This window comes from Leiobunum rupestre, chromosome 9 (assembly GCF_980474605.1).
Source record: "Leiobunum rupestre chromosome 9, qqLeiRupe1.1.hap1, whole genome shotgun sequence".
NCBI classification, from domain to species: Eukaryota; Metazoa; Arthropoda; class Arachnida; order Opiliones; family Sclerosomatidae; genus Leiobunum; species Leiobunum rupestre.
This window is the reverse complement of record NC_143392.1, coordinates 11,303,336-11,326,231: the sequence shown is the minus strand read 5'-3', so window position 1 is coordinate 11,326,231 and position 22,896 is coordinate 11,303,336. Positions and strand designations below refer to the sequence as shown.

The 22,896-nt window shown below is 36.0% G+C and overlaps 1 protein-coding gene across 2 annotated transcripts; it reads right to left on the bottom strand.

Annotated features, from left to right (window-relative positions):
- Positions 1–2,560: 2,560 nt before the first annotated feature.
- Positions 2,561–20,155, bottom strand: LOC149926518 (acyl-CoA desaturase-like). Of its 2 annotated transcripts, XM_090158107.1 has the most exons (5): positions 19,569–20,155; positions 4,998–5,357; positions 4,439–4,569; positions 4,163–4,368; positions 2,561–3,743 (listed from the first exon to the last, which is right to left on the bottom strand). In XM_090158107.1, exons 2-5 carry the CDS (start codon positions 5,299–5,301, stop codon positions 3,284–3,286), a joined length of 1,101 nt encoding a protein of 366 aa, XP_090014233.1. In that variant the 5' UTR covers positions 5,302–5,357; positions 19,569–20,155; the 3' UTR covers positions 2,561–3,283. The 2 variants fall into 2 exon arrangements, with proteins under 2 accessions (XP_090014233.1, XP_090014232.1); XM_090158106.1 differs by lacking the exon at positions 19,569–20,155 and having other exon boundaries at positions 2,562–3,743; positions 4,998–5,481.
- Positions 20,156–22,896: the final 2,741 nt, after the last annotated feature.

The window sequence follows — 22,896 nt, the reverse complement described above, 5'->3', positions numbered from 1 at the left end:
GTTTGTTGCTCCTAGGTGGAGAATAGGAAGTGGCACACTTATGTAATAATATTATACACTTATGTTATTAGTTATGTTACGTATGCTATGACTATATAAAAATTGCGCTTTTTAAAATAAAGGAAATCTCAAGTTCTATTATGTTGATTTATTTATATTTCGTTATTTAAAGGCATTCAATATTTCTTGTATTAAATAAAGCTCTTATTTCCAGAAACATTTGCGCCTCTACAAAGCGGTATGTTTATTTTTGTGAATAAATTCCAAAAACGGTATTTTGGTTTCGGGAAGTAAACTTAGATGGCGATATCGTCTCTCGATCTTTTGCGTCTTGATTCCCGAATGGACGCGTAACCCAAGGTTACTGGAGATTTTCACTAATATTGCGCGTAACCAAGGAGTAGACCCCAGCGCCACGAAATTTTGACCGGTGGAGGTGCGATACTCGTGCGCCGACGTTTTTTCGGCGGAGGCGAAGAACAAAAATTTAACGGGGTCGGCGTGGCGCGGCGTTTATATGAAATTTCATAGAAAATAAACTGTCTTTTATTTGTACTATCAAAGTAATAATTGAAATATGATAAAGAAAGAACTACATTTTTGTTAAAGCTGCAAAGAGACTGATATCTTTGCTGATATCAACGGATAATCTGTAGCCCTGTTAAAAAAAATTACAAACCGTCGGGGGCGCGCCGTTCAAAATTGTTCGGCGGCGTCGGCGGCGCGCCGGTGGTTACATCGGCAGCGTCGGGGTCTACTGCACTGTACATGAGCCCAGTTACACACAAATCTCTTAAGGATTGTGTGTAAAAACATAGAAGTTCCACTAGCGGTCGTTAGATGGCGTGACAATACAAAGTGATAATTTCCCCTTTATGTACTCCCTTTCATCACACCAGGAGTCGCCACGCTTGTTCCACTTGGTTTTATGGTAGAGATTTCTCAAATCTCCATCGTGCTATCTAGGAGCAACAAACACAAGCAGAACGCAGTGTTGTGTACAACTTTCATTGGACGAGCCTTTACGCTGAACGTTTTGCGGGCGTAGCGGAAGACAATTTCCGAATTTTCCCCTTCCAACGGCAGCAGGCGCTAAAGCCAGTGGCGTAGCTGATGGGCCACAGGGCCCGCAGCGCGGGGGGGGGGGGGGAGCGAGCTTCTGTAGCACCCGCTAACCATTAAAAAATTAAAAAGGGGGCCCCCATAGAGATTTTGGCGCGGGGGGGGGGGGCTCCGAGTTCTCAGCTACGCCACTGGCTAAAGCGTCTAGCTAATGAAAACTGCACACAAGAAAATCCACGACTTTTGACGGGTGCGTTCTCCTTGTGTGGGGTGCTGTGTTTGTTGCTCCTAGATGCTATTATATAGAGTAGTATCACCTCGTACCTTTGGCCATGGCCGCCATTTTAGGCGCGTTTTTTTTCTCTATAGGAAAAAGCATGGGTGACGTTGCGTGATGTAGCACTGACACTACTCTATTGCATTTTTAGTGTATAGATTATTACTGTCGTCATTTCCGGTTTTGAAATATTATTAACAGTAAATTTATCAAAAAAAAAAGGAATAGCTTTGAAACGTCAAGGTAGTTTTAAAAATAATGTATTTAAATATATAAGAATATGAGAGTATTCGCGACCGAAAACTATCGCTACGCACCCTAACTATTACCGTCGACCTCTCTATATTCAGAAAAACGTAAGATAAATCCTATCTTTAGATTGAATCTTGGATGCGCTAAAAATAGCAAACAATAGTATAGCTTCAAACTGATCATTCTTTAAGCAACTTCGTTACCTTTTTGAAATCAAAACAATTGCTCACTTCCTCCTATTGTATCGAAACTAGGCTACTAAAATAAAATAACGTTAATTAGCCCCCTACCTCGAACCAAGAATGAAATTATTTATGACAATGTCCAATTGAAGAACATGTCGGTGCCGTTTTTCCTCCCCCCCCCTCTCGTGGCAGTGGGAAATTTGACCACTATGTCAGTGGATCGTCTCCACATTAGTAATTCTCGCTCGATTAAAACATAGATCAATGAACGTTTTTCACATACATAATCTAAGAGTAAAGCGACGCTCTAGGCAACTTGGAAACCCCCGTTAGCTTTCTCTCTCCTTGTCTTAAAGCGTCGAAACTTCCCGGTCAACGTGCTCATTTAAGGAATATCATTCTGGTTAAATAGCCCTTGGAAGCCGAGAGCGCAAACTTCCTCCTAAAAATAAAAGGCCGTGGTATTTTTTCTACGCCAAAACCGGTTAAACACTCCCCGAGACGAACCGTTTTGTCAATTTTTTTTCCTGGTTTGAATTTACGATTTTTTTAGCCACTTTTGACGTGTTACCGTATAAAATTACGCAAATAATTGAATTACCATATATCGACACGAAATAACGTACAGTTTGGAAATGAACATCGTTTTATTACGCTTATTATATTAAGCAGTTTTGTTTCTAAAAATGAATTCCAAATTTAGAACGTTTTTAAGAAATGAAATAGCTACAAATTTTCTTAAAAGGAACGTTTACAGAAAAATCGATTTATTTTTCAAAACCTTTTTCCCAGTATTTTTTTTTCGGTTTTATACAATTAAATAATTAAAAAAAAAGATAATTTTAAAATATAGAGGACACATTTTTTGCTAATATAAATTTAGCCTTTAATATTTTTTTTTATAATTTTGATTTAATTTTTTTTTTTCATTTTATAAATGCCCGATATATTTCAATTTCCTCGAAAAATAGCTTAATTTTTCTTTTTTTAAATTTTGTAAAAATGTTTACGTTTTCTCTATTATGTACATTATGTGGTGTAGTTTAGTAGTTAGTAGTAGATGCGTGTAGAAATTAAATACTATATACAAAAATTCTTCGCAAAAATTGCCGAAAAAACTAAGTTTTTTTTTAAATATAACTATTGCCGTTATGTAGTGTTTAACATTGATACATTTCTACAACATTCATAACAATATTATATAATTTAAAAATGGACGCGGGTAATAGGCAATTTCGCGAACTTTGCAAACTTTAGCAACAACATTAAGTGTGGCCCTGGTTTTTTTGAGCTTAACATTACAACGTGTTTCAATAGAGATATTTGTAGAATTGTTCATGGCTTGAAATATGTGCCCTTTCGTCAACAAAAAAATGGGTATGTTGGGGCGAACATTTTCTATTAAAACTTATCACAAAAATATAAAGTCTAAAATGTAGTAACGTACGCTAGAAAGATACAGATTCTTTCAAAGCATCGCGATAAAAAATGTGCTGAATGGAGTAATTTAATAGTCTAAGATTTTGTCTTCGGTGCTGGCTTTGTATTCGTGACCAGGACCCGTCCGGGCTATCCTCTGCTTGATCATATCTTTCGAGACGATTTTCAGGTCGTACGCCCATCCGATTTGGTGGAAAAAATTGATAAATGCCGTGGTAATGTTGTACTTGAAACCGTATTCGCTGGTGGCGTAGTCCCAAGGGAACGTGTGGTGGTAGTTATGGAATCCTTCGCCGATGGCGCAAATTTGAACCAATCGGTTTTCCGCCGGGTTAATGTTGACGTCGTACGGTTTGTCTCCGAACAGGTGGGCGAAACTGTTGACCATGAAGGAACAGTTCAGGGTCCAGACGTACCTCAACATACCGGAGACGAAGAAAGCGTTCCACAGAGTCTCACCCCAGAAGTAATGCGGCACAACGGTTGGCATGATGATGCAACATACCGTCACCAAATAGTAGTAGTATCTATGAAGGAAAAAAGGTTTAATTCTAATTTATGGGTTACATTCGCGTACGCGGCCTATTTTAGTCCCTGACAAGAATCCCGGAGATGAGGCAAAAGACGCGACGGTATAAATGCGACTCATTGCAAATGCAAATAACATTCTTAGCGGGTACTTAATGAAACCAGCGTGATCACAACCTCGGAAGATGAGTTTCTAGTGTAGCCTTGGAAAACTCCAACGCAAACCACTTTTAGTTTTAACGCGTTTTCTAGTAGTTAAAGGTATGTCCTCTCTAAACTAATAAACGCTATTGCTTCCAAAATATTTTGGTTCATAGCGTTTTCTGGCGAAATTTAATTCGCTCGAGGGAAAGATTGCGAATGGTAGGTGAAACCTTCCCAACACATTTTATTTTGTAGAAATGGGGTTATTACTTACTTTCTCTGGAAGGCGATGACTGGGTCCCGCAAAAGGTCGCTGAAGTCGATGGTACTGCCCTTGTAGATGACAGCCGGGTGCTTCTTGACCATTAACCAACCGATGTGGGAAAACCAAAATCCTCTGGTAGAGTTATGGGGATCAGCGTTGGTGTCCGTGAATTTGTGGTGTACTCGGTGTTCTCTGCACCAATCGTAAATGTCTTTCTGTGGAAATATTTAATTTGGATTAGCTCATTATTTCCCGGTTTTCAAATTCCCTTAATCATTTACCAACCTCAAACGCGATGCAGTTCAAGAAACACAGGAAAGATCTGAGAGCTAGGTTTGCTTTGTAAGCTCTGTGCGCCCATAATCTGTGGGCTCCGGCTGTAATGCCAAATCCGGAGAATACGTACAGGATTACGGCTGAAATTAAATTTTAATTAGTTCCAAAGCAATATAAAATTTGACCTGGAATTAAAAGTAACCATATTTTCCTTTACTGACCGCTAAATTAGGTTGAACATATTTTGATAAGCAGGATTTAAAAAATTTTTAAAAAGATTTTTTCTTCATATTGGTAAAAAAAATACCCATTTGACCTAGAGTAAAGGTACCCTTGACCACATTTGACCTAGAGTAAAGGTACCCTTGACCATAGTCCCTTACTGACCGCTAAACTAGGCTGAACGTATCATGATTAGCTATATATAAAAACTTGTTTTTCCCTCCAAAGAACGAGTACAAATTATATTTTCTTTCTGACCTCAAAGAGCTGGGCCAAATGTTATCAGTTACAAGTTCGTCACGAGTCAATTTAGGAAAATACGAGATATCACGCGAAGGCTACTCACCGAATAAGTTGGTTTGCCACATTGCGTCCGCAGTGAGGAATAGTTTAAGTCCGTAAAAGGCTCCAACGTGTAGAAAACCGAAAATAAGTACGTTTTCCCACACTATCCTTGTTGGGATGTCTTTCAGGATTTCCTCATCCGTTATTTCCGGTATTGTCTCGGGCTTGTCGGATTTGACTAATTTCCTCTTGATAGTTTGAGTCGCTTCTTGAGTTATTACCGGCTCGATGGACACCTCTGGTATGGGTACTTTGTCCACCGTTTCCGTTACGGTCGTGGTAGACGTGGTTGTGTTGGGTGCCATGATGCTTTGTCACTGAGATGTAACGCTTCTTTCGGATAGCTCGCTTCTTGGCACTCCTAATGTGTAATTACAAATGAAAAATGTTTAACAAATTCTCGAACGCCGACTGACCCCAAAAATTAATTTGCGTCCTCCTCTACCAGGTACAAAAAACGGGTCATTTATTTGGCCACCTAGAATATTTTTATGTGGTATCAATTAGGGTTGGCTAAAAAATTAAATTTTAATTTCATATTTTGTGGCTGATAGGGGTAGGTTTGTTAGGGTGTTATTTGATCTATTGGGGAAGTTGTGTTAAATTATAGGAATTGCCGCCTACTTAGCGATTCAAGTATAAACATCTTATTGTGTTTTTTTAGGTGGGGGGGGGGTTATTTTATCCCCCAAATAGTTGTACTAAACAATACGACATTAATTACGAAATACGAAAAAAAAAAGGTTTAAAATATGAATAACAACTTTAAGAGGAAAACTTAGCTTTAAATTTAAAATTTTAATTTCAAAAATATGTACGGTAATTTAGTTCATTTTAGTTGAAATGTCTAAAATGGAATATTTTGAAAACCACTTAAAAATATATAATAGAAAATTCCGGTCTCTTCATCAAATGTAATCGTTAAAAATATTAATAAAAAATGACATATTTATTAGTAAAACGTAAAGACTAGAAAAATACCCGATTGTTCATGTTTACGCAAACTTTTTAAAAAGGGAATATTTGACTTTTATACACTAGATAATTTATATTTTATTGGTGGTGATAACGGGCCAAACCGAGGGCCAAACTCTTCGTAAACTATTATAGAAGTTATGTTATTTTGACGTAGGTGATTCGTAAATAATTTTTCCCTTAGTTTTAAATTTGGTAATAAAATCCTAAAAAAACGCCGCCAACTACAATTATTATAATTATTATCATAATAATGAAATTTTTAAAAAGAAGGCTTTAGAAAAACACTTAACTTCCCGAACACTTTCGCCTAAAATGCAATTATTTCTGTAGGCTCTTCGCGAATGCGTTAGCCCTCTAGCTATACGTTGTTTCCCAATATTGCAAGACCGAAATAAATCTCTTAGCAGTGAACTTTATTTTACCTTCGCGTAAAATACCGACTATTGTAAACTTTCCCCGAAAATATTGGTTTTTCTGCCCGATTAAAAATGCAAGTGTACCTTGATACTCAAACAAATTAGGGAGGGCCGAGTTGGGCACGTACAGATAAATTTGGTTTATTTTTGGGGATTCTTTTATGTACTACACGTATTTAGATCGGCTTCCAGGTTGTCAAGGTTACGCTATTAAGATGAAATTGTCGAATTATTTTGAAAGAGCAGATATTTTAAAAAGTGCCCGTGACCGCGTGATTTAAAAAAGTGCCCGTCCGGAACAATATCCCTATTTTAAGAAATCCAACTGCGGATTGTTTAGTGTCTTTAGGTGGATGTGCTTTCGTTGTTGGATAGCAAACGCGATAACTTAAGCTATATAGATATCTTCTAAAAGGGGATGTACTTTCGTTGTTGGATAGTAAACGCTATAACTTAGCTTGATATCTTCTAAAAGGGGATGTACTTTCGTTGTTGGATAGCAAACGCGATAACTTAAGCTATATAGATATCTTCTAAAAGGGGATGTACTTTCGTTGTTGGATAGTAAACGCGATAACTTAAGCTAGATATCTTCTAACAGGGGATGTACTTTCGTTGTTGGATAGCAAACGCAATAACTTAAGCTAGATATCTTCTAAAAGGGGATGTACTTTCGTTGTTGGATAGCAAACGCGATAACTTAAGCTAGATATCTTCTAAAAGGGGATGTACTTTCGTTGTTGGATAGCAAACGCGATAACTTAAGCTAGATATCTTCTAACAGGGGATGTACTTTCGTTGTTGGATAGCAAACGCGATAACTTAAGCTAGATATCTTCTAACAGGGGATGTACTTTCGTTGTTGGATACCAAACGCGATAACTTAAGCTAGATATCTTCTAACAGGGGATGTACTTTCGTTGTTGGATAGCAAACGCGATAACTTAAGCTAGATATCTTCTAACAGGGGATGTACTTTCGTTGTTGGATAGAAAACGCGATAACTTAAGCTAGATATCTTCTAAAAGGGGATGTACTTTCGTTGTTGGATAGCAAACGCGATAACTTAAGCTAGATATCTTCTAACAGGGGATGTACTTTCGTTGTTGGAAAGCAAACGCGATAACTTAAGCTAGATATCTTCTAACAGGGGATGTACTTTCGTTGTTGGATAGCAAACGCGATAACTTAAGCTAGATATCTTCTAACAGGGGATGTACTTTCGTTGTTGGATAGAAAACGCGATAACTTAAGCTAGATATCTTCTAACAGGGGATGTACTTTCGTTGTTGGATAGCAAACGCGATAACTTAAGCTAGATATCTTCTAACAGGGGATGTACTTTCGTTGTTGGATAGAAAACGCGATAACTTAAGCTAGATATCTTCTAAAAGGGGATGTACTTTCGTTGTTGGATAGCAAACGCGATAACTTAAGCTAGATATCTTCTAACAGGGGATGTACTTTCGTTGTTGGAAAGCAAACGCGATAACTTAAGCTAGATATCTTCTAACAGGGGATGTACTTTCGTTGTTGGATAGCAAACGCGATAACTTAAGCTAGATATCTTCTAACAGGGGATGTACTTTCGTTGTTGGATAGAAAACGCGATAACTTAAGCTAGATATCTTCTAACAGGGGATGTACTTTCGTTGTTGGATAGCAAACGCGATAACTTAAGCTAGATATCTTCTAACAGGGGATGTACTTTCGTTGTTGGATAGAAAACGCGATAACTTAAGCTAGATATCTTCTAACAGGGGATGTACTTTCGTTGTTGGATAGCAAACGCGATAACTTAAGCTAGATATCTTCTAAAAGGGGATGTACTTTCGTTGTTGGATAGCAAACGCGATAACTTAAGCTAGATATCTTCTAACAGGGGATGTACTTTCGTTGTTGGATAGAAAACGCGATAACTTAAGCTAGATATCTTCTAAAAGGTGATGTACTTTCGTTGTTGGATAGCAAACGCGATAACTTAAGCTAGATATCTTCTAAAAGGGGATGTACTTTCGTTGTTGGATAGCAAACGCGATAACTTAAGCTAGATATCTTCTAACAGGGGATGTACTTTCGTTGTTGGATAGCAAACGCGATAACTTAAGCTAGATATCTTCTAACAGGGGATGTACTTTCGTTGTTGGATACCAAACGCGATAACTTAAGCTAGATATCTTCTAACAGGGGATGTACTTTCGTTGTTGGATACCAAACGCGATAACTTAAGCTAGATATCTTCTAACAGGGGATGTACTTTCGTTGTTGGATAGCAAACGCGATAACTTAAGCTAGATATCTTCTAACAGGGGATGTACTTTCGTTGTTGGATAGAAAACGCGATAACTTAAGCTAGATATCTTCTAACAGGGGATGTACTTTCGTTGTTGGATAGCAAACGCGATAACTTAAGCTAGATATCTTCTAACAGGGGATGTACTTTCGTTGTTGGATAGCAAACGCGATAACTTAAGCTAGATATCTTCTAACAGGGGATGTACTTTCGTTGTTGGATACCAAACGCGATAACTTAAGCTAGATATCTTCTAACAGGGGATGTACTTTCGTTGTTGGATAGCAAACGCGATAACTTAAGCTAGATATCTTCTAACAGGGGATGTACTTTCGTTGTTGGATAGAAAACGCGATAACTTAAGCTAGATATCTTCTAACAGGGGATGTACTTTCGTTGTTGGATAGCAAACGCGATAACTTAAGCTAGATATCTTCTAACAGGGGATGTACTTTCGTTGTTGGATAGAAAACGCGATAACTTAAGCTAGATATCTTCTAACAGGGGATGTACTTTCGTTGTTGGATAGCAAACGCGATAACTTAAGCTAGATATCTTCTAACAGGGGATGTACTTTCGTTGTTGGATAGCAAACGCGATAACTTAAGCTAGATATCTTCTAAAAGGGGATGTACTTTCGTTGTTGGATAGCAAACGCGATAACTTAAGCTAGATATCTTCTAACAGGGGATGTACTTTCGTTGTTGGATAGCAAACGCGATAACTTAAGCTAGATATCTTCTAACAGGGGATGTACTTTCGTTGTTGGATACCAAACGCGATAACTTAAGCTAGATATCTTCTAACAGGGGATGTACTTTCGTTGTTGGATAGCAAACGCGATAACTTAAGCTAGATATCTTCTAACAGGGGATGTACTTTCGTTGTTGGATAGAAAACGCGATAACTTAAGCTAGATATCTTCTAAAAGGGGATGTACTTTCGTTGTTGGATAGCAAACGCGATAACTTAAGCTAGATATCTTCTAACAGGGGATGTACTTTCGTTGTTGGAAAGCAAACGCGATAACTTAAGCTAGATATATTCTAACAGGGGATGTACTTTCGTTGTTGGATAGCAAACGCGATAACTTAAGCTAGATATCTTCTAAAATGGGGATGTACTTTCGTTGTTGTATAGATATTTTCGAAAAGGGTGAAATTTTACCAATAGTATAGTTCTTGTTGTAACAAAAACAATTTTAAATGAATATTTTATGTGGCGATAAAATATTTTGTTTAGTCCTAAATAGATAATTTTATATAAAATATTTCTTTTATTTGGATAATAAGCTTGCGCGTAGTTTGGCTAAGATCAAAGTATAGCAATTTTTCGCATCAGCTGTGAAACCTCTTTCCACGCCCACCACTAAAATGGGATCGATCTATACGATAATTGATCAACTAATAGCGTAGTAACACTTCGTAGCTTTAGCAATGGCTGCCATGTTGGTATACAATTTTATATCTGACGTTCGATGACCTTATAGTGTCAACCCCCTATAGATACAACTTAACCCTAGTTAAATTTTAGTTCAAAGTAGTGTTTTAAGTCGGAAAATTTTCCGTATTTTTCCGATAAAAAAAGGTTTCATTCCATGATTAGTCTAATATATTGTTTGCAAATTTAAATAAAGAGGAATTTTCGCCTCATTTTTTCGAATCTGAAAGTAAAACTAAACCTCTAGACTAGTTTAAACTGATTAACAATGTAACACTATTAATGTTTTGTAGTATGTTAACTGATATTAGACATTTTATATCGATAAAAAGTAAATTTGATGTTTAAAATTTTTATTTTTCCGATTTGTGGAAAATGTTCCGCAATTCGGAAAATTTTCTGGAAATATTTCCGCATTTTATTTTTCGGGAAAATTAACAACACTAGTTCAAAGTCTCACGATTAGGGGAATGTAACCATTAATTAACAACGATCGTATTTGGATGACTTATAACGTTTTTTTATTGCAGCAATATTTAACTGCTTAACTGAAAATTTTATTTTTAAATACTCGGAATTACCGCTATGCGATACACTTTTAAAGAAAAAATAACCGTAAATATTCTCGGGAATTTATTTCCGAAAGGGGGCCAGCGCCAAAGCACTTAAATTTGAGTCATCCGTAAAAAACCCCGTCCGAAAGTGAAAGCAAAATTGAGGTCGTCTGGCTTCATTTTCTACAGTCTGGGGTTTTAATTCATTTACGTTAAAAAAATGCCCTTTCACTGTAAGATATTTGTGGTACCAAGTTGCAATCTACTCCGGGGTTCGGGAAAAAGATTGTCCATGAATTCTACGATCAAGTTATTTTCTTCTCTGTGGTTGGGGGCCCCAACGCGGGTAGTTGACGGTAAGGAGGCCTCCGATACTGACACACCCATCAATTTAGAACAAACTGACAATGAGGACATCAAAAGTACGATAAATCAAGAATGATTTTATTACTACTTATGGAGAATAACTAATGTTGAGACTAGGGATGCACCGATATATCAGCCTATTTTTCTAATATCGGTATCAGCCAATATCGGCTTAAGCGAAGCCAATATTGGCCGATACCGGTATTAGAAAAATATTTTCAGAAAAACATTTAAAAATAAGAAAATTCTCGATAAACTATTGATAATATTTGATTTGATTGGCAGCGCCACGTACGCCAGATTTCAGAAGCTAGATCAAACCTTTTTTTAAACATGTTAGGAGTGTAAACAAATTAAAAACAACGATATTGGATTTGTGATAGAAAATATGTATCACGTAAAATGAAATTAAACATATTCGGATATGCTTACAAGTTGGCAAGCCAAAATATACCTCTCCTCGAAAGAGTTTTTAATTTTCAGTAAAGCGTAACTGTATCCGTGGTTCTGCGGTAGAACGCTCACCTATCGTGCAAGAGGGCTCGGGTTCGAATCCCGGCCGATTAAAAAATTGTATTACACCCAATGACAAGAGGGCGCTTTTGGAAAAACCTTTTCCCTGATTCTAAGAAACTGGGTACGCAGTGATTACCCTTTGTCCCCAAAAATGCTAACCACTTATAATACCACCTTTGGTAATGCCAAAAAAATATATTACTTTAGTACAGCGGTTACAGGGTATGATTAAAACCTCGGAAAAACTTTATAGGGAAAATTTACCTTTATCAGCGCGTAAATTTATCACACGCAATCTAACATTAAAGTAAAAGGCAACTGGAATTTTAATATACCGAGATTTTTGTGATAATCACTCTACTACGTGTATCGTGAACATTAAAAAATTAAACGAAAATTTAGTAGAGCGTAGTTTAAACGGGAAAGTTTGAGAATTGGTTTCGACGCTTCGATTAACATCGCGTTAAATTAAAAAAAAAATAAAGAAGTGTGTTTTCAATCGTACGTTGATTAAATTTGGGTTACTTCTGAGGATTTCCTGGATTATTTCTGTTCAATTTTATTTTTATGAACAATAGATTCTATACGAATAAAGGGTCTTCCTGCTTTTAGTTAAAATAGAATTGCGCTCCTATTTCACTATTATTTATTTCAAACAAGTTTTTCTATAAAAATCCGGCCGCCCGGTTGTCTGTCGGATGGCTGTTTGATTAAGTATTTTTTTTCATCGCGCTATATAACCATAAGTAACATAATAATTCGAAGTATGACACTTTCCCGGCGCCATATTTATTATAGATCGTCTGTTTCGTCAATTACCAAATACATTTTTACGTGACTAAGGAGTGCCAGGTAACGGTGCCCAAGAAATCGCGGCTGGCAGCCTATTTCAAGGATAGGCCAAGGATTATTGAAAATTGAAACGCTTTCAACGGTAAAAATAACGTTTACTTTGCCATAATAATGATAAATTATTGATCCGGAACGTAAAATTGACTATTTTAAGCATTCCTCTTGGTTTCGGGAGAAATATTTATTTTAGAATTGGAGGCGCGTTTTCGCTGGTATTTATTACCAACAAACTAACCTGGTAGTGTGGTTTCTGGAGAAATATTTATTTCCGAAACTTCCGATTACCCAATCACTTACCTACAGACTCTAATTAACCGAAATTTTTCCGTGTCAAACTTACGAATATGATGTTACTTATGGTAATAAAAGCTAGTCTCCCGCAAGGTGTAACCTCTTAAAGTCCCCGATTAAAGGTAGCATTGTTATTTTTAGTTCGCAGAGGGGTTCCCGCTTTTCAACGGCGTGCCCTTTTTTCAACTCAATAGAAATTTAATTTTAAAGTGAAAGTGTGTTTTCTCAATTGAAAACGAAAGTTAGAAAAAAAATCGTACAAATGTTTTTCTATGATCAATTGAAAGGGTGTTATTGAGAAATTTTTATAGGTCGAATTTTTTCACTTACAAGGAGACTACCCGAGGTGTAACACACCGATTTAGTTCAAACTCGGGCGTTTAGTAGGCCTTAATGAATCAAGAAAATTCCCAAAAGGAAAAGTTTCAACGGGCATTAGCTTTGCCATGGCAACCGAAAATGCTTTTGACAACACAAAATGGAAAATTCCTTACCGAAAATTTCCAAAAAATAAAAAAATTTAAAATGCAAAAAACTAGAAAAAATTGATCAAAATTGACGAAAAAAAAATAAAATTGATCAAAATGTAATCAATTTTTTCAATATGATAAAAAATTTCCAAAAAAAATAAAAAAATTAAAACGAAAAAACTAGAAAAAATTGATCAATTCGTCAATTTTGATAAAAAAAATTTCTAGTTTTTGCATTTTAGAAATTTTCAAAATCCCATGTTTTTTTCGGTAAGGAATTTTCCATTTTGTGTTGTCAAAAACATTTTCGGTTGCCATGGCAAAACTAATGCCCGTTGAAACTTTTCCTTTTGGGAATTTTCTTGATTCATTAAGGCCCTTCTTAACCCCCGAGTTTGAACAAAATCGGTGTGTTACACCTCGGGTAGTCAGACTTCCTTGTTAGTTTCAGTGGCGTTGTAAGGATTTTGGTTCGGGGACACAATTGACTAAAAATGTGGGATTTTCCGAGTATCGTGTTAACAAATCGCAAAAGGTGGTAAACGCCAAATTTGAAAAGTTAGAAGTTCGAGGGTTTTGATGGACGAAATTGAAGCTCTAAAATTTTATTATAATTTAAAACCGTTTTTATGTTTTCCTCCGTGCTAACACAGAGCTATTACGACTTAGGTATTTGGCTAAAGCAGACGCTTGGGAGAGTGCGAAGCGCCACCTAGACTCGTTTCGATCGTTTGGTTAAAATGCGAATTGTACACCTACTGCAAAATGGGTGGCGAAGTGGTTAGCACTTTCGCCTCGCAGTAAGAGGAGCCGGGCTCGACACCAGCTTTTGGCACTGTGTGAAAACTCGGAACAACTCCTTCCGCGTTGAGTTTGCAAGTTCTCTCCCCACTGGTTAAAGGGTTTTTTCCCCGAGCTCTTCGTTTTCCCCTTCCATAAAAAACTTGTTGAGGTTAACGGTAATAGTTAGTGTAGGGAGCTGTTGGCTCGCGTGGCACGAAAGGCTTGCCACCACCCTCCTACGCATTGTAACCCGGCCACCTGAATTAATGGCTTTAAAAGTCGCGTAATTGATGGTGGTGCCTTGGGTACTAGCCTAGCTGATTATTATTATTATTATTATTATTCCAGCCCCCGAATCAAATCCTCAATTATATAAACCAATAAATACCACTTACATTACGAAGTAATGTAAATCCAAATATAAACTTTTAATTATCTCGAATTTTAAATAATGGCGTTTACTTGGTTTTATCACGGGACAGCCTAAATTTCCGACCCTCTCGAGTGGGCGAAATTACCCTCCCCTAAAGCTCACGCGTGCCTAGGGCTAAATCGCCTAGAAACCATGTATAATTGATGATTGTAATAATAATTATAATAATTATTATTTTCTTCTTATAATACTTATTTTAATTGTGTATAGATAGTTTAAAATTATATATTAAGCTTTAAAGGTCAGATTCGATAATGTTATGTACAGCGCTTTTCCAATGCGTGGTAATTGTTTTTTATTTTTATTTTTATATATTATCGCTTTGTAAGTGACGATTTATACCTTTATTTGAGAGGTGCATTTGAATTTAAATATCTGGTGTTCTCTTTTTTAATGCGATTTTATACTGGACGCCAAAATTTCCAATGTGAACGATAGGAATTTTCAAGGTCTGTAAATTGAGCTCCCAAAAACGATTATTTTGTGTTAATGACCGAAAAGAAGGAAATAAATATGAGAGTACATCGGGCCACCCGGGCCAGAACGAATTTAGTGCACTTCATGTACGTTGAATTCTCAGATCATTTTTTAATATAATAACTTTAATTATTAAATTCCTCGAAGTATACTATAGTTTGCCTTGAATGCTCTCAAGGGGATATCTTCAATGGGGAATCACCTTTTGTTTCGTTTGGCGGAAAGTAAGGGCGTCAGTAAGTGACGTCACGCGACAAATGGTAATTTTAGGTAATAGACCTTTAGGGCACGATTATCACCCGTTTTAGGTGAAACGAATAGACGCTAGCATAAACTCTATTTATGTCTTATTCAACTTGTTAAAAAGTTCCACGTGCGTCTTGGTATTTTAGTACAAATGGGCTCGAGCGATTTCGCGCGTGCTCCTTGAAATATAAAAAAACGCACGAGCCTTTTACGCTAAAATATTAAAGAGCGCGTGGAACATTTTAACAAGTTGAACAAGACATGAATAATTTATGCTAACGCCTATTTCAACTGTAAATTCACGTGTATCGCGGCTATGCGGTTTTGTGGTTGGGGGATACTCCCGTAAACGGGTTTAAAAGAAAATTTAAAAGATAATCATTCTAAGCGTTTTTATATTACCAGATTAAAGAAATAAAATTTGATTAAATATGGGAAATATTTAGTAAGGGAAATAAAATAGAAACCCAATTATTTAAATTAGAAATTTAAACGAAATCTTTGTTTTAAAGTTTTCTTATCCGTAAAGCCTAGCGCCGCCGATCCAACGCCGCCGTCGCAGATATTTTCTCTGGCGCCGAGCCATTTACTTTTCAGCTCGCCGCCGCCGCCGACGCTAAAATTAGATCCCGCCGGCGAAGTTTTCTTGAGATTTTCTAAGTAACTTTATTTTTTTTCATTCAAAATAACGGGGATTTTTTTTTCAAAATTTAATTTTCAAAAGAGGGGAGAAACTTTTGGCCCTTCGAGTCACCGCCGCCGAAAAAAATTCGACGCCGCCGAGGATTTAAAAAAAACGGAGCGCTGCGCCGCCGCCAATTTATATTGGCGAAACGTCGCCGCAGACCCAAATCAAATCGGCGCTAAGCTCTACTAAACCCACTTGTTAAAATGGGAAATAAAAATCACGTGACTACCATAACACAGCCAACTTCGATTCGGTAACTCGTGTTCATAGATGGCCGTGTGACGTTAAAGAAAAAATACATTCCTTCCAGATACTGCAGACAGCTAATTAACTTACACTTTTCTATTACAAAATGTTTTAAATAATAATAATAAATAGATAATTTAGACGAATCGATAAAAATTTAAATCACCATTAGAAAAATAAAATGAATAATAGTTCGTATTTCTTAGGATAGATGGCGCTGTCGTTCTCCACAAAGTCACGTGACTACCATCTTTTCAACCCCCCTGGACTTTATAGTTTCGCCTATTCATTGATAGCAAAATTTAAGTCGATGTCTTCAGGAAAATCTCTGTGTACAATGCTAGTTTTTCTTGGCCACATACATTACGAAGGTAATTTAGGCCATGTATCATAACTTAAGATAATTGGGTAAAACAGGGTACACGACGAGGCGACCTTCTGTTTGGACGAATCTCAATTCTTTTCTTTGGGGCTCTGCAACCGTATGTTTTTCCCTGTGGGGGCTCTACCCCCGTATGTTTCCCTGTGGGGGTTCTGCCTCCGGTGGTGTGGTCTCCGTTACTAGCTACACCGGGCTTTAAATTCTGACACACTGTGGCGGCTCTGCCCCCGTATGTTTTTCCCCACAGCCCCCACGGGATCGCCGCCATTGAAACGTTTGTTTGTATAGAGTAGTGTCAGTGCTACATAACGCAACGTCACCCATGCTTTTTCCTATATAGAAAAAAAACGCGCCTAAAATGGCGGCCATGGCCAAAGGTACGAGGTGATACTACTCTATACAAAGGTTTCTTTAAAAATGTTCACCGATAAATGAGTAGGGTTTAACATTTAGTTTGAAAAGTTGCGTCTCAAAAGGTAGAAAGCCTGTAGGCGGACATGGAAGGTGGTTTTTTTCGCCTGTTCTGGGTTTTTTGAGCAGGTTCAAAAGTGTAGCCCTATGACGTAATTTTACTCCAATTCTATCTTGACGAAAAAAACGAGTTGGAGTAAGAAGGGAGTAGTTAGAGGTTAAAGGTTATATATTTGTTTTGTTTTTAAGATGGAGACCGGTGGTGAGATCATCAATATAGGACTCATTGTTCTTATTTATTTAATAATAATAATAATCAGCTAGGCTAATACAGAAGACACCACCTTAGGTCTAAGTCATCAAGCAACTTTTATAGTCATTAAATAGCATTTAACAATTGGATATTCGTTATTAAAAGCTTGCCACAAGTGAAGATGTTCAAAACCCGTTATGTTTTCGTGAAACGAAATTTAAGCAGACGAATTTTCTATATAAGCTAGATTACTCCCTCTACACCTCCTTTCGAGGAGGAGTAAAAAGTGTAACGTTTGAGCTCTGGAACGAGCGAACAAAATTCGGGACAGGGTAAATCTTACAACGAGAACAGGCGAATAAAACGTTTTAGGGTAAAAAGTTTACACTTTTTGTCCTGGGACAGGCGAAAAAAAAACCACCTAATGAGCCGTTATGGCAGAGCGCACATTTTGACGCTAATCAAAGTCTAAACCTTCATGTCCTGGTCAAATATTAATATTAACCACTTTGTTTCCTTTTACATGTGGAGGTATTTTCTCACCCAAATTTTAAAATTTTTCAATTAAATACTTCGTTTTATTTATACCCCATTATATAAATTTTCTTTGCGTAAAAAATTTGTTCGGCATTTTAAATATTTTTTGTCTCTAAACTTGACCCAAATTAGCCATACCCGTGACAATGTAAAAATTGAATCTATTCTGGTTTCCCAAACGAGGAAATATCGAAAAAGTTTAAAATAAATTCCTCGACGGAAAAAAAAAGACTGACTTTGAACGACCATATTTTTTTTATTTAATTGGGTTTTTTTCGGAGTACTCTTCACCTAGTCGAGGAAATGGTCCCGCTTTAAAGATAAGCAGACATTCACGGCCTCCTCGACAGTACAATAATGAAGTACTTAAGGTGATAATACGTCCCGTCTATAACCGGCAGCCAGTCGAAATAATGCCGCTATACGATACGAATGATTTTATTTAAAAGCCCCAAAAATAACGTAAAACACGAGATGAGCTGCTCACCAATTGAGGAAGTTTTTGGTCCGAAATTCGGGAGGTTCCTTGGCCTCTTGCTAAACTAACGTACCTTCCCTCTCCAGAGTAGGTCACAAAGAGTGGAAATTTATGTATTATGGCCTTATCGCGTTCGAAAACTATTTAACTTCATGCAAAATTCACCAAACAAGAAATATTTTGGTTCGTCTACGTCCGCAAAAATGACAAAGAAAAGGTTTGATATATAAATGATTATCATAATATATTTCCTTATTTGAAATCGCCTTTAATCCGTATATCCGCTTTTTTGTTGCATATATTTTGTTATTGATCTTGGTATATTTATGTTAAGACTACCCTCGCTGATTTGATTGACCTTTAAGGGGAGTAGCCTATAGGCAGACTGTGGGATCCATTCGGAGGAACAATAAAAAACTTTTTTCCAAAATATAAATAATATAAATAAAAACATTACTATTTCCATTCGTTTGGTAAATATGACACGGGCGTAGTTTGACATTTATACTATACTGGCAGGTCACAAGTGATTAATGTTGTCATGATCGCGAAACATTTTGTTAATTTTAAATATTTAATATCGGTTGATACAACCGATATTAAATATTTAAAATTAACAAAATGTTCGGCAATCTCATATAATAGTCGCAATTATAAAATAACGCTTCAGTTCTCATACTCGAAAATGACTAAATTTTAAGAGTAACTCTAGAAATCTTATGGTTTAGAGAAGCATAGCGAGTTCCCTAATTTAAAAAAAAAATAAACGTTTCATTTAAATTGATATTTTTCACTTAATATTTCTATTGAGGTGTGACGGGTTACGTAACGTTAGAGACATTCCACGGTGTTTTGGCATATAAATCAGATTTTGAAAGGGATATTTCAAATTTGAAGTTTCAGGAACTAAGCTGAGTTTGACACAATAAACGCATTTTAAATTGTACGGGATACTGACGAAAGGAAAATATAATTGACAGAAAGAGGTTTTCACCAAAATCCGCGGATATTTTAAAAACATGATTCTATAGTATTTAGAAAGATTAACATTTGAATTTAAAAATTGATATGACGGAAGAGGAAAATTAATTCGTAAATAATTAATGTATGGTTATTTTAACGTATTCATTTACCAAACTTAATCTAACAGTGATAGTTAAAAATCTCAGCCTGAATTTAAACCAAACTAATTCAACGTTTCTAATAATTTAATATATATAGTATAAAATAATTATGGTTTGAAGAGTCAGTATTTAAATGCCAAATTATATAATATACACCCAATCCACTTAAAAAAACACCGTGAATAATTAACAAATTAAAATGAAAATCAATCCGTTTTAATATAAACAGACCATTAAAAATCTAAGGATGCCAAAACAAACGAAACGCGGTAAACAAAATCGATAAAATGTTTTCTAGAAAATCCACCAGCGAAAGTTCACAAAAAACAGCGACTAACCTGAATTTGAACGTGATCTTCGACTTGGAACACGATCGTTCGTTAAAGACGCGAACTTAACACTGATAATGTTCCTCGTTATCCGTTAGCGAGATTCGCGGTAGCCGAGAGAAACTCTAACTGCGAAGGAAAGCTTGTTCTCCAATGCGATCAATCGATTGGCAACGATCTTCTCCGAGAGCTTGGAGAGGAACGAGTGCCTGGGATGCAACAGATTTGGCTATATATTTCCTCGTGGACCCAGAATATATCCTCCTTTACGCATGCGCACTGTTCTTCCCGTTCGATCCTCACGACTGCGCCACAAGCTAACCAAATTTTCGTTTCCCCTGTTGCAAAATCTTTGGGTTTTTACTTCTTGGAGGGTCCGCTGTAGTGGCTTAGGGACGGGAGTACCTTAAAGGCTGGTTCTCACGGATTTCGCACCGGTCCTAATGCTTCTTTTTCCCCAAATGTCGTCCGTGTCCAAATTTTCGGCTCCTGTCGCTCCGCTGTCTTTATTTTGAATGGTGAAATTGGGTTTCGTATTTTCGGTTTTCTTTATACGTTTGGGTGACTTTGCGGGAAAAGTGGCGTCATCGTATTCGTGGTGTTTTATCAGCCAATCGTAAAGTCTCCCGGCTCTTAGATTTTATATCAAATAATGAATAGATTCAATTATTTGGAATCGATCATTTTTGGGGCGAAAAACATTTTACGTTGGAAAATGTAAATGTTTAACTATTATAAAATGATCGTTTATGGTAAGAGTGTATTCCACTTTCTTTGAAATATTTGGGCCCCACAAATTAAATTTAAAGATAAACAGCTATTAATTAATTGCAGGCGCGTATAGGAACGTTTTCGATTTAAACCTCATAAAAATAACCAAAATGATATATTTTACTAACCAATTTGCCAGCCCGTTCCAATTTGAAGAAGGGTACATTGTGCCCATGTACTCCCTTGTTCCTACGCCACTGATTTATTGTTTTATTAAAAATTTTTAATTTATAAATATATGAAAGTGAAGAATAATATAAATATTTTAGTTTTGCGTCGACATTGTCAGGATAATTTGGTCAAAAATGTGCTAATCGATTCCTATACGCTGTGTATATTTTTTTTCACAAACGATGTTATTTTAAAGTTTTCAAATATCACGCTTTTTTGTAAGTAATATCAGAAGTTTATAATAAATTTCTATCGATAGAAGCATCATTTTTTATAACGTTATAACTTACGCAGGTTCTCGCAAGGTTTAAAATACCTTTCGAAAAGAAAAATAATGCAGAGCGAATGACTTACTAAAACTATTACATAAGATTTATAAATAATTAAATATCTTTACGCATTTAAATTTTACATCTTTAGGCGCAGTAATACACCCACATCAACCGTGATTCGGTGTATTGTATACGGATCCACCGCTTAGCGAGAAATTATCGAACATTGCAAAGGCACTCATTTAATTTTTATAGCATACAATTGACCGATTTTGAAATGACGTTTTAGCGCGCGTCACTACAGGTACATGTCTTGGGCACACAGCCTTCTTTGCCTGCTTTTTTGACCATAACATGTAGAGGTATTTTAAAAGCCGTCAATTAAGTGAGAAATTGCTACAAACTTTGGAAACAATAACCAATAGCTTCTTGTATAAAATACGAAAGATCACGTGATTACGTTAGATTCATCGTGCAGTTAAAGTTAGAGAGCGCGCGCATATTTTTGTTTTTGTTGAGCTCGCGCGAAAACGCACGAGACCCTCAACACGGAAATATCAGGAAGCGCGCGCTCCAAAAAATAACACTTTTTATACAATCATGTATGCGTATATATTATTTTATAGAAAGAGCTATTAGTTTCAATATGTAATTGAACAAAATACACGTGACATTAGAGCGTGCGAGTCAGCGCCCGCGGAAATGACGTAAGTTCCTTTGACCGCGAAAGCCGTTTTCTAAGAGTCACCGGTGGCCAATGTTCCCCCTCGCCAGAATTAGGCCAAGCGTGGCTTTGTACCTCTGAAGGGCCACTTAATCTTTAGGACTAGCGCTTTCCCGACTCATTTCAGTGGTCGTAAAGGTAGAGATGTGAGCCGGTAAATTTACCGAGTGTATTTACCGGTAAATTTTCCAATTTTTTTTATAAAACAAAAACCACCCAAAAACATTTTGTTAAACTTCAAATAAAAGAAGAAACAATAATACACAATTTACATTCAACCAGAAAATCAAATCATTTTCATGTCTGGAAACTAGCCTGTGAAACTGGTAAAATTCAAACGCTGGTGTGGCCCTTTAAAGACTAATACTTTTAAACGCGATTTGAATACATTTTTTTTTCAAAAATGTAGATACTGTTGTTTAAATTTAATGAAAATTATTTATAAAACTAGTTGATGACCCAAAATTAGCTTCCACTAAGAAATATATTATAAATAAAAATGATGCTATAATAATATTAAGTTGAATATTACAACTGCAATTCAACTATAAGGCCAATAAATTTTAATTTTTTTTGTGGGTTGGAATTTTAGGCGATTTTGGCCAATTTTTAAAAAATATTCACGAATTGGATTTATTTTGGGAATATTAAGTGGTTTTGTTGGTAATTATAGTTATTGGGCAAATTGGGAGTGGTTTTGGGGAATATTGAGTGAATTTGGTGCTTTTTATAATTATGGGAAAATTTTAAATGGTTTTTTTTAAATGTTGGGTGGTTTTGATGCTTTTTATAATTATGGCCAAATTTGAAATGATGTTTTGGGATATTGAGTGGTTTTGATGTTTTTTATAATTATGTGAAAATTTTAAATGTTTTATTTTAGAATATTGAGTGGTTTTGGTGCTTTTTATAAGTATGTGAAAATTTTAAAAATTTGTTTTGGAATATTGAATGGTTTCGGTGGTTATTATAATTATGGGTCAAATTTGAAATGTTTTGTTTTGGAATATTGAGTGGTCTTGGTGCTTTTTATCTTTATGGGCAAATTAATTTTTTTTTTTTAATATTAAGTGGTTTTGGTGTTTTTTTATAATTATCGTCAAATTGGAATTTTTTTTGGAATATTGAGTGGTTTTGGTGCTTTTTACAATTATAGTCAAATTTTGAATGCTTTTTTTTAATAATGAGTGGGCAAATTTGGAAGGGTTTATTTGGAATATTGAGAGGTTTTGATGCTTTTTATAATTATGGGTCAATTTTAAATGTTTTTTTTTGTAATATTGAATGGTTTTGGTGCTTTTTATAATTATGGGCCAATTTTAAATGTTTTTTTTGGAATATTGAGTGGTTTTTGTGGTTATTATAATTATGGGCAAATTTGAAAAGTCTTTTTTTGGAA